We start from the raw sequence: 19808 nt of genomic DNA on the forward strand, positions 1-19808 counted from the left end.
TGATAATATATTAGCCATTTGCTATCTAACCTTAGCTATTCTTGAAACATTTAATTATCTATATAACATGAATAGTTAAAATATAAATCAATTGTTTGTATTACACAATTTACAAACAAAATTTATCAAAATCTAACTAGTTAAAGAAAAATTAATAAGAGAAGATAAAAATAGAAACAAAATTAGATCTGGAATCTTTTGTGACGCAAACCAAGTCTTCTCTGTTATAACTAAGAGAATTAAGACGTGTTGACTCAGCATTTATTTCAGCACTTTCTGGAGAGGAGGTAGGGTGAGTGTATTGTGTGTGTGCACCCACACCTCACTCCAAACCCACTGCAAAGGGCTTTCACATGTTTAGTGCATCATCAAGTCTACATCTCACTCTCTTCTGAGTGTGATCCCACTCAAGTAACAATGTGTCATTTCTTCACCAAAGGGAGATCAGTGCACTCCCTGCTCCCTACTTAATTGGTGTCTCACTTGCAGACTGTCTTGTTTTCCTGTGTAATAGCCATGCCATTCTCACGGTGGCTGTCCTTGCCAAGCCCTTTCCAGCTGTGACAACTACAAACAATTAAAGGAGAGCGTGTAGAGCAGAGATGCCAATTTCATAAGTCAGTGGCATGTGATTTAGCTGGCTTCCTCATTCCTCAGGGCAGATTCCAGCAGGACAGAGTAGATTTATTTCCGTGAAGTTTTACCTTCCAGTCTCTAACTGATAAACATGCTAGGCTGCAAGATTTTGTTCCTCTAAAAATGTACTTTGATCCAGGATACCTGAAATGCCCTTTGGCTGACTTTTCACCTAGATGTATCAGCAGGAGTGTTGTAAGCAAGAATGAGAAGTGATTCTTCCGCTCTACTCTGTGCTGATAAGGCCTCATGTCATTGTGTCCAGTTCTGGGTGCCACATTTCAGAAGAGACAAATTGGTGAAAGTCCAGAGAAGAGCAAGAAAAATGATTAAAGGTCTAGAAAACATGACCTATGAGGAGAGGTTGAAAAAATTCGGTTTTAGTCTGGAGAAGAGAAGACTAAGGGGGGACATAACAGTTTTCAAGTACATACAAGGTTGTTACAAGGAGGAGGGTGAAAAATTGTTCTTGTTAGCCTCTGAGAATAGGACAAGAAACAATGGGCTTAAATTGCAGCAAGGGACTTTTAAGTTGGACAATGGGAAAAACTTCCTGTCAGGGTGATTAAACACCGGAATAAATTGCCTAGGGAGGTTGTGGCATCTCCATCATTGGAGATTTTAAAGAACAGGTTAGACACTCACCTGTCAGGAATGGTCTAGCTATTACATAGTTCTGCCTTGAGTGCAGGGGACTGGACGAGATGATCTATTGAGGTCTCTTCCAGTCCTACATTTTGTTTTAGACAAGCCCTTACTTCTAAATAACATGTACTCTTTTGAAAACTCCCTTCCTCCGCCTTAGCACTGTCTCTTGAAAATGCCAGTCTTAGGCCTGATCTACACTTAAAAGTTTTGCCAGCATTGCCATGTCAGCTGGGAGTGTGAAAAAATCACTTCCCTAGCCAACATAGCTATGCACAGCAAAACTCCCAGTGTAGACTGTTATACCAGCAAAAATGGCCTTTTGCCAGAATATTTTATTTCATTTGTGGAACTGGTATAGGTAAAACCAGCAAAATAACTCTTTAGCTGCTATAAGCTGTCTCTCCACTAGGAGAATTGGCCAGTATAGCTGTATCAGTATATCTGTACCGTAAGCCCTTTCTTGTGTAGATCAGGCTTGAGAAAATGAGATTCCAAGGAGCTTCCTAAAATATAAAACTATTGTATGAAGACTCGGATCCAGAGTTTCTAGCATCCAGAGAAACAGAGTTCTTTCCCTGCGTAGTAAATGGAGCAGTGGAAATATGTGCATGGTATAGAGCAACCCAATATTAAAATATTGTCTGGGTGCCATGCAATATTTGTGTGCTGCTGCTTACTCCTTTGGAATAGGAGTCAGGATATAAATACAGCACATGGGGAAAACAGCCCTCAGCTTTGGTAGCCTTCCTAGTAAATCATGGGGGAAGTGGCAGCCTTTGCAGTCCAATTTGGGTTCTATTTGAGTTTTAAATCTGTATCTTTCTGAATGTGATTTGACCTCCCCTTTCAAGTACAACTTGATTAGTGCCTGACTGATCTATTGCCCTGCTGGGGCTTCTCAGATTGTATGTTGCCTCTTATCAGCTGGGCACAGGCTGTAAGAGTGTAGGAACTGGGAACCACTGATAACTTGGCTTAACTTTAGATTCCACTGTGGAGTTCGGTCACTGAATTTCTGCTGACAAGTGCTGGCATAGCCATGCGTGCTGGGATAGCCATGCTCTGGCTAGCACCCATGTGCCGATTACCATCAGAGGGCGGGCTCTCCCTCCCCGAAACACACTTCTGTTATTGGAAGACCCAAAGAACTGTTTTAAAGTGATGTGACACCCAAAACAATGCTCCTATTGATAGAATTGTATGGCCTGAAGATAAAGGGGTCTGACAAAAATGCCCACACCCCCAGGCTAAAGGTATATTTATGCCATTTCCTATCCCTGTCGGCTGCATACCTGTAGCAGCAAGCAGAGTGTGGACTGGAAACCAGATGAAAGCATTTGCACAGGAGGGGCCATACCCTGCTCCTTAGCTAGGATGCACACAACTCTTCACTTGCTGTCTGCTGTGGGTCACCTGTGCCAGTCGTGGGTGTGACTCCTGCTCCACGCCCCTGTAAAAGGTGCCATGGCATTAAAGGGGGCTGCTATACTCCTGTGTATTTTACTATCCAATGCAAATTTGGTTGTGGGGAAGCACCTGGTTGTCTCCTTGGAGTTCTGGGAACTGCTGTTGTTCGGTCCCTTTGAAAATCAGGCCTTGAAAATTTCACTGTTAGCTCTTAGCTGGTTTGAATCCAGAAAGAGCCACTCACCTTTTGGACTGTTTTCATACAAAATATTCAAAAGGCTGCTGGCTGCCAATGCCCATGGTGATGTGAGAACACGCTGCAGGTATGGCCAGGGTCTCAGAGCTATGTAATGACCCTCCTCCTTTTCAGCAGAGGATGATCATGGCATTAACCCATTTTAGAGCAGGTTTGGATATACTTAATTTCAAATGGCCTTTGGCTTCATTTAGGGTGATATTACTGATCTAACTGTGTGAGCTGAGTCTATTCTACCAGCCTGTACACATTTTGGGCACTTAGGGGTAACCCATCAGCTAGAAACATTTCATAGCTATCATGTTAGACACGTATCTGATGGTCATCCCCAGCATGGATGGAGATGCTGCAAGTGGTGAAGTCTTTCTATACCACTGGATGTTTAAATGTTATTGGGCATCCAATCAATAACAAAAAAAATCATATAAAGGGCCATAGCTTGTAGAAACTTAGTCTAATTTTGACCAAAATTGGCAGAGAGCTAAATACAACTGATGATGCAACTATGTAATCAAAACAGTTCTGCTTTGGACTTGACTATCTTGAGTAATTTTGTATCATCTGCAGATTTTGCAACCTCATCGTTTACCCTTTTTATAGATAATTTATTAACATGTTGAACAGCACTGGTCTGAGTACTCACCCACCTCCCACGCAACTTCAGAGCAGGACGTCCCTGTTCAAACAGTCTCACCTTCTCTGGGACAAACGTCCTCCAAAGAAAGCCAGGAGATTCACACGGAGTTCCCACCTCACTGAGAAGTTCCCTGGAAGGCAGAGAATCCCACTGCAAATCCCTTTTACAGGCAGAACTAGGATTTGAACCAGAATCCCCCAACTCCTAGGCAAGTCCTCAACTACTGGACTAGAGAGTGTTTCTAACTCTTTGGCTGGCCCAAACGCTACTTAAGTAAAGTGGAACAGCTCCAACAGGCAAGAAGGGGGGCCCCCACCATCAGTCTAGCCCATCCCCCAATTAATTAATTACAGTAGAACAGCTTCAGCAAGAGAAGAGGAGCAACCCACACCACAACATCCCTTAGCTGATTAGGAAACTCACTTGAAAAATAGCAGAAGTCTATTCAAATTCCACCTCAGGAAGCGAGCTGGGGAATTGAACCACATCCTAGGCAAGTATCCAAACCACTGTGGTAGTTTACAAGAAGGCCTCTGGCTCCTTCCCCCTCTCTCCTCAGTTGGTTGGGGGTGTTAGGCAGCTGCCTAACTCTCTCACAAGAAACAGTTTAGGCCCCACAGTCACCTGCCTCCAGGAGAGGGGATCCTGTGTGGCTCACAGGCACTAACCTCTGTGAAAGGCAGGACTTAGTACCCACCCCTCTCAGCGTCTCCCAGTGGCTAGCTCAGACAGTTCCCTGCCTAGAGCGCTGGCTTTTGTGGGTCCTGTTCTTGGGTCACTATCTCTCCCCCTTCAGTGAAGAGGGAGCCTAAGTGCCTAACTCAGTCTTTGGGGAGCCTGTTGTTGCTCTAGTGATTTTTCTGGGCATCTAAAAGTGAGGTGTGGCAATATTCAGCATAGCCATCTCTAAGTCCCTTTGTGGATCTGGGCCACAGCGCTAAGACCAAGTCTACTTGGTCCATAGCACAGTGACTGTAAGGGAACTGAGAATGGGCATGTCATAGGCATAGAGCCCTGAGACCAGAGGAGAGGAGTTGCTGAGAGTGGGCATGCTCATTTCATATTACAAACAACTTAATAAGACCAAAAGAGCTGAAAATGGGCATGCTTTGTGACTGCCACAAGCACTGAGACCACGCCAGGGAACTGAGAACAAGCAGCCTCACTGCATGCATAAACACAAAGTCCTGAGCCTGGGTGTTGGGGTATCCAAATGTGTGCATGTGAGAGGCATTCTGGAGCTCCCCTCCCCCCACACTTTTCCTGGTTGGGGGGTGGGAAGGGAGAGGGCAGCGGAAGAAGAGCTTTAAACTCTGTCTCCAGACACTTCTCTGGGTGCTCAGCTGCTGTCTTCAACCATCTCTTTTTTTCCCATGCCACTGAAAGCTGAAATAGTCACATCCCCTGACAGAGTAAGAGTTGGCACCATGAGACACATGGCCAGTCCCAGCTCCAACGCCACTCTAGGCATGGGAATGAAGCTCTTCTTTTGGCCAACCCCAGTTTTGAAATAGAATTCATCTACCATGAGAATAGAGCAATATCTTGGTCACACAACTGCAACATCTGAGTCCAAGTGCCATATTAGCACCCTGTTTATTCTGAGTGCTTACTTTGAATGAGCAACAGGTAGGAACAGGAATGAATCTGCTTCCTCGTGATCTGCCTCGAGTTTTGGTATTGCAGAATATTTGCCAGGCACTGCTTTCACTTTTTGTGTTAGGTGGTGAAAGCCACCAGCAAGGTGCACTTCCTGGCCAGGTGACAATCTCTGTCCACACTTTACGTTCCAGTCACTGAGAAGAAAGTTTGCAACGTTAGATTTATTCTTTGAATTTGATGCCATCTTCAAGTGTTGCTTTGGTAATGGTGTTAACACAGCAATCAATCACATTTCCATGCAATATGTTTTCTGCTTTTTATGAATGGAGTGTTTTTCATAAAAATAAATCTTTGCATTTTTTTTTAAGTGTGCATCAGCTTTGGCTGCATATTCTCCAAAGTAACATAAGTCCCTGTTTGTTACAACACAGTCATTTTGGCAGTTGCCTATTGTGCTAACACAAACAGTAGATTATGGCTTCAGGGCATGACTAAGAAGCAGGAGCCGTTAGAAAAGGATGCTGTTTTCATGCATAAATCCTAAATCTGAGTGAGATACAGAAAACATGAGAGGAAAACAGAACTGATTTTTAAAGGCACAGTGTCAACTTTAACTACGGTTAACTCTTTGTGAATCTTAGAAGATTTCAGGCTCAATGCCTTCTTCTCGTATGATTTTATTTTTCTTTGCTGTGTGAAACACACACGTAAACAGCAGGGCAAATTGGCTACATGCAAAGTGCTGTTCAGTATATTTGTTCCTGCTACCCTCTTTGAGTTGAGATGACGCTTGTAACATTAGTAGGTAAAAAATGGTTCAGGCAAAAATGTGGGTTTTTTTAAAGTTAGTATTTCTTTAGAAGGCACCAAGACCTTTAGAAGGCAGCAGGACAGATCACTGAACTGGGACTCTGGGAACCCAACTCAAGATTTTTGAATGCTTGGGGATGGCAGTACTGATGTCTAATTCTCTCTCATTCATAAATGTTCTTTGTATCTCAGCAAGGATCTAGATTTGTGCCATTGGACGTGGACTGGTACTCTACTTTAGAGGCTTTGATGCATGGCTAACTAGGATTTAAGCCAGCATTTCTGGAGGCAGGAATTATTCAGAGCACACTTGTGCAGTGCATGCAGTTCTAGTGGCCTCTAGGGACTGGAGTGTGGTATAACCATTGCACTATGACAAGGTGTATAGAGTAGCAGCCGTGTTAGTCTGTATTCGCAAAAAGAAAAGGAGTACCGGTGGCACCTTAGAGACTAACAAATTTATTAGAGCAAACAGCTGCTCAGCGTGAGTTGAAGCAGTGCCTCTTTTTAACACCAGAGGCCAATGTACTACTTTCCACTGCTGCAATGACTTTCACTCAAGGATCTCAAAGAACGTTAACGACGGTAGGTAAGAAATAATACCACCGTTTTACAAAACAGGAAGCCATAGCTCAAGGCAGGCAAGAAGTTTACCTGTGGTCACACAGTGAGTCACCAGCAAAGCTGGGAATACAATTCAACTGATTGTGGGAACAACTTAGGTCAAACTTGTAAAAAAAAAAAAAAAAAAAAAAAAAAAAAAAAGAGAGAGAGAGATTCTGACAGTCAGCTAGATGGCTGTGTGTTCTGACCAAGATCTTTATTATAATTACAGCTACTTGAAACCAGATGAGGACAAGAAATCAAAGCACAAGACAGCAGTGAAAAAGAAAACACTAAATCCTGAATTCAATGAGGTACTTTTGCACCACACTGTATTTGATAGCTGCTAAAATGCTGCTCTCTCTCATGAGTGCCTCACACATCAAGAGGATAAGTCTATAAATCACATCCTGCTGCGGGACATCCAATCATATTCTGCCTCTGCTTGCCTTACTAAATACTTCTATTGCAATCTGAGCAGTGAATAAACACCCTTCTCTGGCACTCCTGGCTGGGATCCTTGCATCTGCCACCCCACAGTGGGTCTGGTGTAGAGGCACCTTATCCCCATCTCAGTTATGGAAATGGACACAAGTCTGGTTTATGCAGTTGTATTTTTCACAAGAGCTCAGTGAGGATGAGGGTAGTTATCTAGCCTGGCTCATGCTGGTGCAGCAGGGTGCACAGGATTTGCTTTATCTGCTTTGGTACTTCTATGGCCCCACCTCCATCACCATCACCTCCAAGCACCTAACCATCTTTAATGGATTGATTCTCCTCACTTCTGTGAGGTAGAGAAGTGCTACTATCTTCATTTTACATGCTGGAAACTGAGCCCCAGATCCTCAGTGGTATTTAGGTGTCTAACAGCAGGGTCAGGGCCTAAGTGACTTGCCCATGATCATTCAGGAAGGTTATAGTAGAGCAGGGAATTGAACCCAGGTCTCCCAAGTCCCAGGCTTGTGCACTAACCACTAGATAATCCTTTCTCTCATTCACCTATTTCTGTTAATGCAGGTGAAAAAGAAACCTTGCTGTGCACCACTTGCTAGGTTTCTCCATGATAGGACCACCTAGAATGGCTAATGAGTGTTAGTCATATACAATTAAAGCCCTCTCCTCCTCAATCGCCCGTGACACAGAGCATAAGCATTGGCTCATGATTCATCTCCCTTTGCATATGTTTAGTCATTGTTAAATGAGAATTTTCCTGGCCCAAAAAACAAATGACACCAAGGGACATATGCAGTGATCCCAGTAATTAGATGCAATTCTTTATGCACTAGCTCCTCAGAGCCAACTGCTTCTAACCCTCCTCAGAGCCAACTGCTTCTAACCCTCGCTCCTCTGTTCCATCCGGCTGACATGCTCTGCAAGCCACTCAGTCAGTCCTATTAAATAGCACTTCAAACCTTCCTTGTTGCTGTAACTTACAAGCATTTCCTGTGAAACATTTTGATCCTGCATTGAGCATGCTCTGTAAAACCACACCGCACTGCACTGCGCTAGCATAGCTAGGGTTTTGGAGATGACCTGCTGCCTCCTGAATTTGGTCTCTTCTCCCCACCAGGAATTTTGTTATGAAATAAAGCATGGTGACCTGGCAAAGAAGACCTTAGAAGTCACTGTGTGGGATTATGACATTGGAAAATCAAATGATTTTATTGGTAAGTAAGATGCTCTTGAAGTAAGTTTAAAGCTGCTTTGGGCATGTGCCCTTTAACGTTAATCAACTAAGGGCTTGTCTGTATGACCACTTAGCTTGTGGCAAGCGGGGGTAGAAATCTAGCGCACACTAGCCTGCCCACATGGACCCTGCTGCCGCACACATAAATTCTGTTGTGCACTTTGCTACCTTGCTTTGAAATGGGAGTAGATTAAAGTACCCCAGTGAACTTGTGTGGCAGGCGGGTGTAATTCTCATGCACTAAGCATTCATGTAGACAAGCCCTTACACTCAGCTCTGGCTTCCCACTCTGCTGTAGGATGAGCCTGTCTCCATCCACCTTGATTTTCAAAGCCTTTTCTACTGAGTGAAGAGACGAGTGAAAGAGGAGGCTTAATATGCCTTTGTTGAACGCAAAGGCTTCAAACCACCTTTGCAGTATTTAGAGGTCATTTTGTTTGTGGCCATAATGATTTATGGCCAAGGAGAATTCATTACCTCCTTATGCCTTTGGAATGAGAGGGGCATTTGCAGTCCCGCTCTGGGCCATCCTTAAAAAAGGACAGGCTGATCCAGCTTCCATGTTTGCTCCTCTGAGCCTAGAATACTTTGGCATGTGATTTAACTGGCTTTCCATTTCTTGGTCAGATTCTAGCCCAACCCCTCCCCACACGCTAAGGGACCTGTTAAATCAAGATGGATACTTCTAGAGCAACAAATTAGACAAACAAATCACTTGTAATTTGACATTGTTGAGAGTATTAAACTCAGAGGATGGGGGCAGCACCATAAAGGCAGCATGGGACAGAGCCAAGCCCGTTAGCAGTGCTTGAAAGATGTACTCCTTCCTCCATGCCCAGCTCTAAGTGAGTGGGGCCAGGATAATCTAGCCAGGAAGCTTTCATCTACCCAGTGATTGTGCCCGCTAGCAGCCGCCACCCATCCACCCACACTAAAAGGAAGAAAATGTACCTGTGTGTCAGAGTGAGGACTCCCTTGCCACTTGCTGCTCTAAACAGCTGTTTCCAATAGCTACCAAGGAGCATGGAAAGCTTTGCAATGTCACACTGCATATATCTCACTGGATAGCTGAACAAATGTCAGTAACAGACTTCTCTGTCTGTTTTTACTGGCACAGCTTGGCTTACCTCTGTGGAATGAGCTGACTGTCTCTCTCTCTCTCTGTGCTAAGGTGGAGTAGTGTTAGGAATTAATGCCAAAGGTGAACGGCTGAAGCACTGGTTTGATTGCCTGAAAAACAAGGACAAGAAAATAGAGCGCTGGCACACGCTAACGAATGAGCTGCCAGGGGCCATCCTCAGCGATTGACCCTAAAGACAGGCCCGGGACCCTGAAGATAGCCCAGCTCTCGCTCTCTCACAACCAGAACCAGGAACAATTCATGCCTTTGGACTTATAGTTTACTTACTACATTTAAAAGGATACTAAGTCAGCAAGAAAGAGTGGCTTGGTAAATTCCAACTGATGGTCAGACTGCAGGGAAATACCACTGAACAAGATACAATTGATTTTCTCTGTTCAGTGGGTGCGATCCCCTCGGGTTTTCTCCCAGGTGTCTCTGAGTGCCCCCCTCTCCAACACACACATACACACAGTCAATTGAAAGAAAAAATGGCTGCATGCACTAGAATTGTGACTTATTTACTAACTATTTGATATACTGAATTATCTTCTTGCTGCCTTGCAAAATGAATGGATCACTTTTTGTTTGTGTAGCTACTATGAGCAAAAAGCATTATTAAATGAAACTATTTTACTAAGGCGACTGTGCCACATTTCTGGTTGTCAGTTTCTGTGGTTTGGGCCCGAACAGTCAAAATGCACTTAAACATCACGGTTTGAAGTGATCATCTTCTCCAATAATCGATGAGGATTGTTCGCTTTTCTTTCAGAAATGTAATGCTTGTCCTGTCTGATAATCTATATGAAGTATACAAGTATGCTAAAAGGGCTGTGCAGCTATATAAGGCAATATATATATACTTCCTTATATACAGTAGGCACGTGCAGCCGCAGCAGAATAATATAAGGCTTCACATTTGCTAAGAGAAGTTTTGATATTTAAGAAAGATCAGAAAATCAACAGACCATTCCATTCCAGCACTTACTCTTGCTCTATTACAGACAGTGGGACTTCACACTAGCACTTCCATGCAGCTGCTATTTTTAGGAAACCATGAATCTACCTTTCTTCCTGTCAACTACACAGCTGGTTTGAACAGGACTATTTTTCACTGAAACTTACCTTCAGATTTTACTTTTAGTGCAGACCTTTCATTCAGGTTAGTGAGAATGAGCAGAACCCCCAAAGACTTGCCAACAGCTAGAAGGGCAAGAGGAGGCAGACTTGATGCTAAAGTAAGTGACATGGGTCAAATTCTGCCTTTGATTACATGCACACAACCTTCATGGACTCCAATGGGCATTGCACACGTGTTAGGGACAGCGAATTTGGCTTTGTCTCTTCCTTTATTCAGCCTTCTTAACAGTGTATGTAACTCCAGAACTCCCCAGGTAGGCCAATTATGCATTCCTCTCTAGAAATCTGTTCTTTGCATCTGGGCTGGCTTCAGTCAGTGTCCAAAGACTTAGACCCTGATTTTGCCCTACTGACATCATTGGTAGTTTTGTGGGAGCATAATCAATCCCTGGTGGAATGTGCAAGTGACAACTGCAAGTCTGAGTTATTGAGAGTGATCCAATTTAATAAAAAGCTGGTTCTAGAATCTCTCCCACTACCAAACACATAGCTCCCAAACCAAAATTCTCTACTCTGTCACACTCACACCATACACTGGATCAAAGTTTCCTTTCTTTCTTTCATTAACCACACTGTTCCATTTTCCTAACCTCGTCCAAGACAGTTCACAGGTTTTTCTGCAAGAAAAGTCACAAGAAGTCACAAATGAGCTAAATTAACTGCTGCAAAATGCTGCATGTTGTCAGAATTTTCAGAAGCCTTTAACCCATGCATTATTGAAAAGGTCCATAGTTACATTCATAGAATCATAGAATCATAGAATATCAGGGTTGGAAGGGACCCCAGAAGGTCATCTAGTCCAACCCCCTGCTCAAAGCAGGACCAAGTCCCAGTTAAATCATCCTAGCCAGGGCTTTGTCAAGCCTGACCTTAAAAACCTCTAAGGAAGGAGATTCTACCACCTCCCTAGGTAACGCATTCCAGTGTTTCACCACCCTCTTAGTGAAAAAGTTTTTCCTAATATCCAATCTAAACCCCCCATTGCAACTTGAGACCATTACTCCTCGTTCTGTCATCTGCTACCATTGAGAACAGTCTAGAGCCATCCTCTTTGAAACCCCCTTTCAGGTAGTTGAAAGCAGCTATCAAATCCCCCCTCATTCTTCTCTTCTGCAGACTAAACAATCCCAGCTCCCTCAGCCTCTCCTCATAAGTCATGTGCTCTAGACCCCTAATCATTTTTGTTGCCCTTCGCTGTACTCTTTCCAATTTATCCACATCCTTCTTGTAGTGTGGGGCCCAAAACTGGACACAGTACTCCAGATGAGGCCTCACCAGTGTCGAATAGAGGGGAACGATCACGTCCCTCGATCTGCTCGCTATGCCCCTACTTATACATCCCAAAATGCCATTGGCCTTCTTGGCAACAAGGGCACACTGCTGACTCATATCCAGCTTCTCGTCCACTGTCACCCCTAGGTCCTTTTCCGCAGAACTGCTGCCGAGCCATTCGGTCCCTAGTCTGTAGCGGTGCATTGGATTCTTCCATCCTAAGTGCAGGACCCTGCACTTATCCTTATTGAACCTCATTAGATTTCTTTTGGCCCAATCTTCCAATTTGTCTAGGTCCTTCTGTATCCTATCCCTCCCCTCCAGCGTATCTACCACTCCTCCCAGTTTAGTATCATCCGCAAATTTGCTGAGAGTGCAATCCACACCATCCTCCAGATCATTTATGAAGATATTGAACAAAACGGGCCCCAGGACCGACCCCTGGGGCACTCCACTTGACACCGGCTGCCAACTAGACATGGAGCCATTGATCACTACCCATTGAGCCCGACAATCTAGCCAGCTTTCTACCCACCTTATAGTGCATTCATCCAGCCCATACTTCCTTAACTTGCTGACAAGAATGCTGTGGGAGACCGTGTCAAAAGCTTTGCTAAAGTCAAGAAACAATACATCCACTGCTTTCCCTTCATCCACAGAACCAGTAATCTCATCATAAAAGGCGATTAGATTAGTCAGGCATGACCTTCCCTTGGTGAATCCATGCTGACTGTTCCTGATCACTTTCCTCTCCTCTAAGTGCTTCAGGATTGATTCTTTGAGGACCTGCTCCATGATTTTTCCAGGGACTGAGGTGAGGCTGACCGGCCTGTAGTTCCCAGGATCCTCCTTCTTCCCTTTTTTAAAGATGGGCACTACATTAGCCTTTTTCCAGTCATCCGGGACTTCCCCCGTTCGCCACGAGTTTTCAAAGATAATTCAAGTCTTTATTCTCTACTATGTAGTAGTTCATAAACATGTATTTTGGGGATGAAGGACACTTTTTGGCAACAATCAGATCTGTTTAGACCTACATTTATATTTCAAAGTTATAATAGTACACCTTGTTAGATAGGGGAAAACCTTCTTAGGGTCTTTTTAACAATGTAATATTTGTAGTTAATTATGCAGATATGCATGAATTTTATTTGAATGCCAACAGTATGTCAAGTTAGATGATCTCACCAATTCTCTCTTGCCCATGTATGTTACTTTTCCAGCACTTCAAAATATAGCAGGATATTTAGGGCTTGATTTCAGAAGTGCTGAGCCCCTACAGCTCTTACTGGCGTCCATGGGAGCTGCATGTGTTCAAGGGCTCTGAAAATGACGCTCTTAGAATGGCCAGGAATAATAGGGACTCTCCCTTTTTGTCAGTTATTTTAAAAGTACCATTTGTCTAAGCATATATTTTGCCATAACACTGGTTTATGCCTAATGTGGAGTGGGACATAATGCGTGCATTTTTTCATTTTGTATTGAAGTCTTTTTTTAACTGGGCTGTATATATAAATTGCATGCAAGATGGTGGTTGTCATGCAAGAACTTGTTAAATGTTTGATACCAATGTTTTGCTACAATGTGAAGGCTGCAGTAATTGTCCTTAACTGCATCCTACAACAATTTTGTATTTCAGTATTATCTATGTGTACTTTTTGTTGGATTTATTAATATTTATAAATAGAACCCAAAATAAAAAGGGAAAAAAAGGTGAATTCTAAAGGTTCAGCTCTGAGTCTCTCCCTGTTTGTACAGTAATCACTCAGTCCACTATGCCGCATTTTAAACTCTCAGATGCTGGAATGACAACGAAAATGACACAGACTTTCACCTCCTTTGAGGTTGTGTCAATTTTCACAGGCGCTAGACGAATCGTTTAGGATTTTATGCACTTTTTTTTTTATGGTCTTAACTTTTCAGAGCATTTCAGGGGCAAAAATTGCTCAGCAGCAGCTGATTCTACCTGGAAAAAAATGTTTCTTTTGCCAGTTGTAAAACCAAGGGCCAAATCCTGCTTGTTTTACTCATGTGAGTAATCCTACTGAAGTCAGCTGAGTGAAGAGCAGGATCTGGCTTCCAATTTGTATTGGGACAATGTTGGAATGTTACAAGTGCATCACGAAAAATGCTATTGTTTTGCTTCCTTAGGATTGTTTTACAAGACATACTGACCCCTGACAGAAACTCAGAGCAGATATTCTCTGTGACATTACAAGTACCTGCTCGGTTCAAAAAGGGTTATGAATCCACATGGGGGATAAGCAGCAGAAGCAGATGAACTAAGCAACAAAGAGGTATTTCCTAGTGAGGGAAATCAAAGATACAAAATTAAAACCCAGAGTAGAGCTAGCTAGTGGATTTATTTTTGGAGTTGGAACGTCTGCATTTTAATCTCAGCTCTGCCTGTGGCTTGCTGTGTGGCCTTTGGCAAAGTCGCTTAGCCACTCTGCCTCTGCTTCCCCATCTGTAAAACGGGGATATTTATCTACCTCACTGGGGCATTGTGAGGTTTGTACATCGCTTTGAAAATTTAAAGCACTACAATTGTGTGGAAAAACCCTGAGTGGGGTTCAGAGGTTTCCAGTAATGTCACTAAAAGGAGTTATTTGGTAACATTACCAGGGAGGCATTTTAAAAGGAATATGGCTGCTCTGAGAGTGCTTCAGTGCATGAGTGTTTTTAGCCAAATGGTACAACACGCTCTGTGGCTCTTAAGATGATTGATAAATAATATTTCCAATATGCGTCAAGGAATGCAGTGACAAATTTGTGAATTTCCTGTTCAAATAAAAGCTACATAAAGGAGCAAGGAAATATTTCTAAAGTCATTTTATCCAAAAGATGAGATTACAGCTACCTGTGGAATTCCACTTTGAGCTGAGTTCTGTAGATTTGGAAGATTTAACTTTGTTTGCCAAGGGTTTATATTCAGAGTTCAAGATGCTGAGTAGCTAAATTGGTACCAGAGGTGAAGATCCTATTTAAAGGGTGGCATCTAGCTTAGGGAGCACTGGCTCTTTAACAATACTAGCCTTTTTTATTCAGCATCTCAAATGAAGGCAGTAGCTTTGAATTTCAAACCTCCTACTGAATATTCCCAAGAGTCCCTTCTCATGAGTCCTTCTTTGTTACTGAATATCAAACTTCATGTGTTTTCCCATCAATGTACATAGGACCAACTTATCAACTGCCTAGCCTAATACAGGATATGCAACTAAATGTATACTAGATTTGGACACTTACCTCATCTTGGCTAGCTGTCCTCCGTTTGTTGCAAAGTGCGTGATTGTGTTCTTACAAAAAACAGCTCCAGTTGCAAATCAGAAGTTTACATGGCAATGCTCAGCACTGTTAACTGCTTCCTGTATTCATGCTTTCTATAGACAAAGAAATAACTGAGCATTAGGTTTTTCTTGATATTGTTTAAAATGAGCTAAATGACAACAAAAAAAATTCAGTGTCTATGTTTACACAGCTGCCCCAAATGCATTGCAATTTCTAACAGTTAGTGATTTTCCAGCCAACCACAGCAGAATCTCAGCTATTCAATAGTGCAAATATTTACTGGATTTTGCAGTAAGTATGTTTTTAAAAATTGACAGACTGAATAGGCATTAACAGTCTCCAAACCTTGTTTCCCCTCCCATCCGCCCCGCCCAAAGTGTCTGCCTTTCAGCTTTTAATCCAAAGCCTGTTTTGGTCTAAGGACAGCTTCATGTACTAGAGTTCCCCAGCTAGTACCTTGGGACAAATTTACCACATACACCAGGAGAAGGTTGTTTTTGTAATTTTCTTACTTGTGTCTAATATTCCTGCACCCTTATTCTCTGTGACCTCCATGTTTCTCCTGAGAATAGCGGAGATGCTTCGGTCTTGACTTGCATAGTAAAACTGGTTGGCTGGTGTTTTTATTGCAATCCTCTGTGTTTGAATCAATATTTGGTTGTAACTTCAAAGGTTTTCAGACTGAATTTATGAAGCAGGGAAGAGCATGCATTGTATTTAATGTACTAGGTTTGATTTGTCTTTTTTAACAAAATTAAAATAAAGAATGCTTATACATTGGCTTTGGCATATACTATTCAAATCAAGATTTCCCCTCCTACAGTCTATTTTGGGTAATGCTCTCATATACCAAAGTTCCCAAACCTATTCCTTTTTCGTATTTGCTCATTCACACACGAGAATTAATATTTCCAGTACAAAACGTGTCTGCCCAGGACCAGCACTACCTGCTGTATATCAGAGCCATATATTTCATATGTAAAAAAATTACTGAGTGCCTGTTTCACAGTGTCATACCTGTCACGCTGGTGAATAAGATGCTACATATGAAATGTCACAAATAATTTGATAAAGTCACCTTAAAATATCAGATTATATTTAATTCCATTGCACAATCACAACTCCATCTGCCAGATCCTCAGTTTATGTAAATCAAAGTAGCTTCATTCAAGGTAATTGCACTGTACCTATTTACACCTGCTAGGGATCTGGCTACTGGGTAGACAGAACATTGTACTGTGTTTTAAAAGGCTTAATTAATAATATTAATGATATTGTGGTAGTACGTAGGAGCCCCAGTCCTGGACCCCACTGTGCTAAGCGTTATACAAACACAGAACAAAAAGATGGTCCCCACCCCAAAGAGAAAACAATCTAAGTACTCTGTACTGCATTCCCTGCCTACTCAACCCCACCAGAGACTTTGAGTGTGCAAGGCAGTCAGGAGATGACCTTTCATGTATGTAAAATGTTGATTTGTGAACATATAGAGACTCAAGAAATAGACTCTACCTACCTTCAGTAGTCAGAAGAAGCACCAAGAGCGTGTGTGTGGGGTTGCGATTTCAAATACAGGGTTGGAAAGTTTGTCCCAAATGATTAAGAGCATTTCTGTGACCCTGTGCAACGACTGGTTTGTAATTCGGGGGGGGGGGGGAAATCACTAGAAGAGAACATTTAGGCTCAATAGCAGAAAAAAAACCCCTACCATCAAGATCTCATTGACTGTGCAAAACTCTCCAAGGAAGTGGGAGAAGCCCCATAACTTGAAATATTTAAAACTGTACTAGACAAGCAATAATAGCAGTGAACACTCCGTAATAGAGGGCTGGGAGCATTAATGTTGCAGATATCTTTTCACATGCCCATTGACATTTCCACAGTACAGACTCTACAAACTCTAAGGAGGATGTTTTCAATACACAAATGCAGTGTGCATCAGTGCACAAATCCCATTCAAAGTCAGTGAAGACGTTGCTCCTTTTGAAAACCTCCCCAACTAACACTGCCAAGCTGCATTTAGCTTGTATTCTGCTCTCTGTCTCTTTTCCTCCCCAGCAGGTTTAGACAATAAATCTCACTTTAATCAGATCATTAGAACAGCTCCTTAGATTTGTAGTACCCACGTCAGTCTAGGTAATGCATTTCATATATATTCTTTTCAATTCAGTTCTAACCTGTGACCTCTATTAAAAACATTGAAGGCCCAATCGTGCTGCAACCTTACCCACCTAAAATTCCCATTTATGTCATTTGGTAGCTTTGGGTGCAGAATTGGGCCCTCTGCTCTGTTCTTTCCTTGCTGTTTGTTAGGGCTTGTCTACACTGGCAATTAGCAGTGCTGCAACTTTCTCGCTCAGGGATGTGAAAAAACACCCCCTCCGCCATGAGTGCAGCAAGTTGCAGCACTGTAAAGCACCACTGTAAACAGTGCCCCAGCGCTGGGATCCGTGCTCCTCGTGGCAGCACTTTAGCATTGCCAGTGTAGACTAGCCCTTAATATACAGTCAGGAAGAAACTGAAGGGCTTCAAAGGAAACTATACATTATAGACCACACTGTACATTGTACAGTTGTGAGAGACAAAGGAGAAGATGGTCTAATTAAGGCAGCGGACTGGGATTCAGCAGAGGTGGAGTGGCTGCCTGGTTCTGTCACAATCATTCCCGTGTGATCTTGGCCACATCACTTAAGCCGTGTCTCAGTTACCCTCCCCCTCTGTAAAATGGAGACAATTGTTCCTTTCTTCACAGGAATGCTGGGGGCTAAGATCAGTAACAGGTGTGAGATGCTCAGCCACTACAGTGATGAGCATCTAACAGTAAAGTTAGACATCTATAGTTGCAAACAGAGAGCTAGTGGCCATTTGGAAACCTAACTAGGCTTCTAGGCCTAACCTAACTACGCTACAAACTTGGGTTTGAGCAGTGGGTCTACCAACACCAAAGGGTTAGAGTGTGTTTCACTACCCATAGCTTCCTGAATAGCAAAACTGATTTATCCAACCTCATTTAGCTCTCTCCTTAATCTTATATTTACACTGGTATTAAAAGACAAATACATAGTCAGTAAGAGCATATTTCCTGGCAAGCACTTGAGGACCACAGTAACTCAGCCAAAGGTTAGATGTCTATTACAGGGCTGAGTGGGTGAGGTTCTGAGGCCTGCAATGTGCAGGCGGTCTAGCTTAGCAGGATAGTCCCTACTGACCTTAGAGTGAGCAGCCCTGCTTTGGTCTCTCTCAGGCTGGACTCGCATACACATACCGCTTATTAACACTCAGCTCACTAGAGTAGGAACACTCCAATCCAAAACACACCAAGGTTGTTTGATATAGCTGCAAACCCCTCAGCAGCTGAAGCAGACGCTGTTCTCAAAAACCCTATTTAAAAAAAAACACAAAAAGGAGTCTGCATAAGCAATGGCACAAACCAAAGCACACACTATATGGGACAGCTTTGTGTGCCCAGCTATTTCATTACCAAGCTATGAAGCCAGCCCTTCCCTGGTTTACAATTGTGGCCATTCTTATGAGCCATAAACGGCTATCTGTGCCTGACCTTTCAGCCAGAGAAGAGCTGCAGGGCTTCTTTCCACGGTGGTCCCTTAAAAGACTTCACCCCAGTGTTAGTACATTTTGGGGCTTCCTGGCATCAATTCCCAAATGAGCCAAATGCAGTCACAGCCTCTGATTTTGGGATGGGGTGGCAAGTGGTAGGAAATGGAGAGTCTGGGGCCTGCATTAGAACATGATGCCCCCTTTAGAATTACAATTACCCTGCTGCAGTACAGGCAGGCCAGCGAGCCTCTCTGAGCCAAAACCACAGAAGCTCATTTGGGCCCACTACAGGTCAATATATTGAAAGATGATGTGCTCTCATTTAGAAAACGCTGACCTTCTTGATGACCATGTGTTCTGTGCAGTCATCAGGGTGCACCAGCCTAACTTAACACCTAACAAAGGGCCGCTGGTACTCAGTCAGCAAGACCGTATTTCCTTGCAAGCACTTTAAGCAAAAAAACCTCCACTCTTTCTCATTAGAGACCAAATGTATTTATTCACAGCCTTACAACAGCCAGGACGATTCTGCTCCCCGCACCCTTAGAGGGACCCTTAATGCTGATTGGTATAATCTCACTGTTTCCTACTGCTTGATTCCCCACAACTCTTTTAGCCACCTGTTGTCTACAGTTTTATACGTAGATTGCAGACTCTTTGGGGCTGGGGTCCTCTTGTTGTGATATGTCTGTATTGCACCCAGCTCAACGGGGCCCTGGCCTAGTAGTCTGTCTGTACTGTCAATACACATTAACAATAATAATATTACCAGAATTCATATATTTCAATCCCTGCACTCAGAGCCCAAACCCTGATTGAAATGCAAGTGAAATACAACACTGACCATAAGAACACAAGAGATTGTGATCATTTATATTCCAGGAAACTCAGATACAACATTGGTGGGGATTAGGCTCTAAAAAGGCTGTGTTTATAAAAAATGTGTCTGCAGCCATTTAACTACATTACTAGAAAAAGCACAATCAAAATCTACTCATTTAAATGATGTAGCTTTCATCCATCAGATTGTGAGTGACTCCCTATCCCCTTATGAGTACAGAGCTGATTATAAAAACTCTGTATTAAAACACCTTGAGCTTTTTTAATCTACAGATCCTCTTTGGAGTCCCTAAGCCCCTGGTTTTAT

At 42.9% G+C, this 19808-nt stretch overlaps 1 protein-coding gene and 1 long non-coding RNA gene across 2 annotated transcripts in view; one reads left to right on the forward strand and one right to left on the reverse strand.

Moving 5' to 3' along the window:
• DOC2B (double C2 domain beta) overlaps positions 1-10921 on the forward strand; it is a 129623-nt gene extending 118702 nt beyond the window's left edge. Inside the window, exons 7-9 of the mRNA XM_038376239.2 lie at positions 6832-6913; positions 8170-8266; positions 9458-10921. Coding sequence (XP_038232167.1) covers positions 6832-6913; positions 8170-8266; positions 9458-9594 — 316 coding nt within the window. The 3' untranslated portion in view covers positions 9595-10921. The remainder of the gene's footprint in view (positions 1-6831; positions 6914-8169; positions 8267-9457) is intronic.
• LOC119844853 lies at positions 926-9553 on the reverse strand. Its single transcript, XR_006276198.1, has 3 exons — positions 9414-9553; positions 2577-2734; positions 926-987 (listed from the first exon to the last, which is right to left on the reverse strand). It is a non-coding gene; the product is annotated as an uncharacterized LOC119844853 (long non-coding RNA).
• Positions 10922-19808: the final 8887 nt, after the last annotated feature.

Source organism: Dermochelys coriacea, chromosome 17 (genome assembly GCF_009764565.3).
Source record: "Dermochelys coriacea isolate rDerCor1 chromosome 17, rDerCor1.pri.v4, whole genome shotgun sequence".
Classification (NCBI taxonomy): domain Eukaryota; kingdom Metazoa; phylum Chordata; order Testudines; family Dermochelyidae; genus Dermochelys; species Dermochelys coriacea.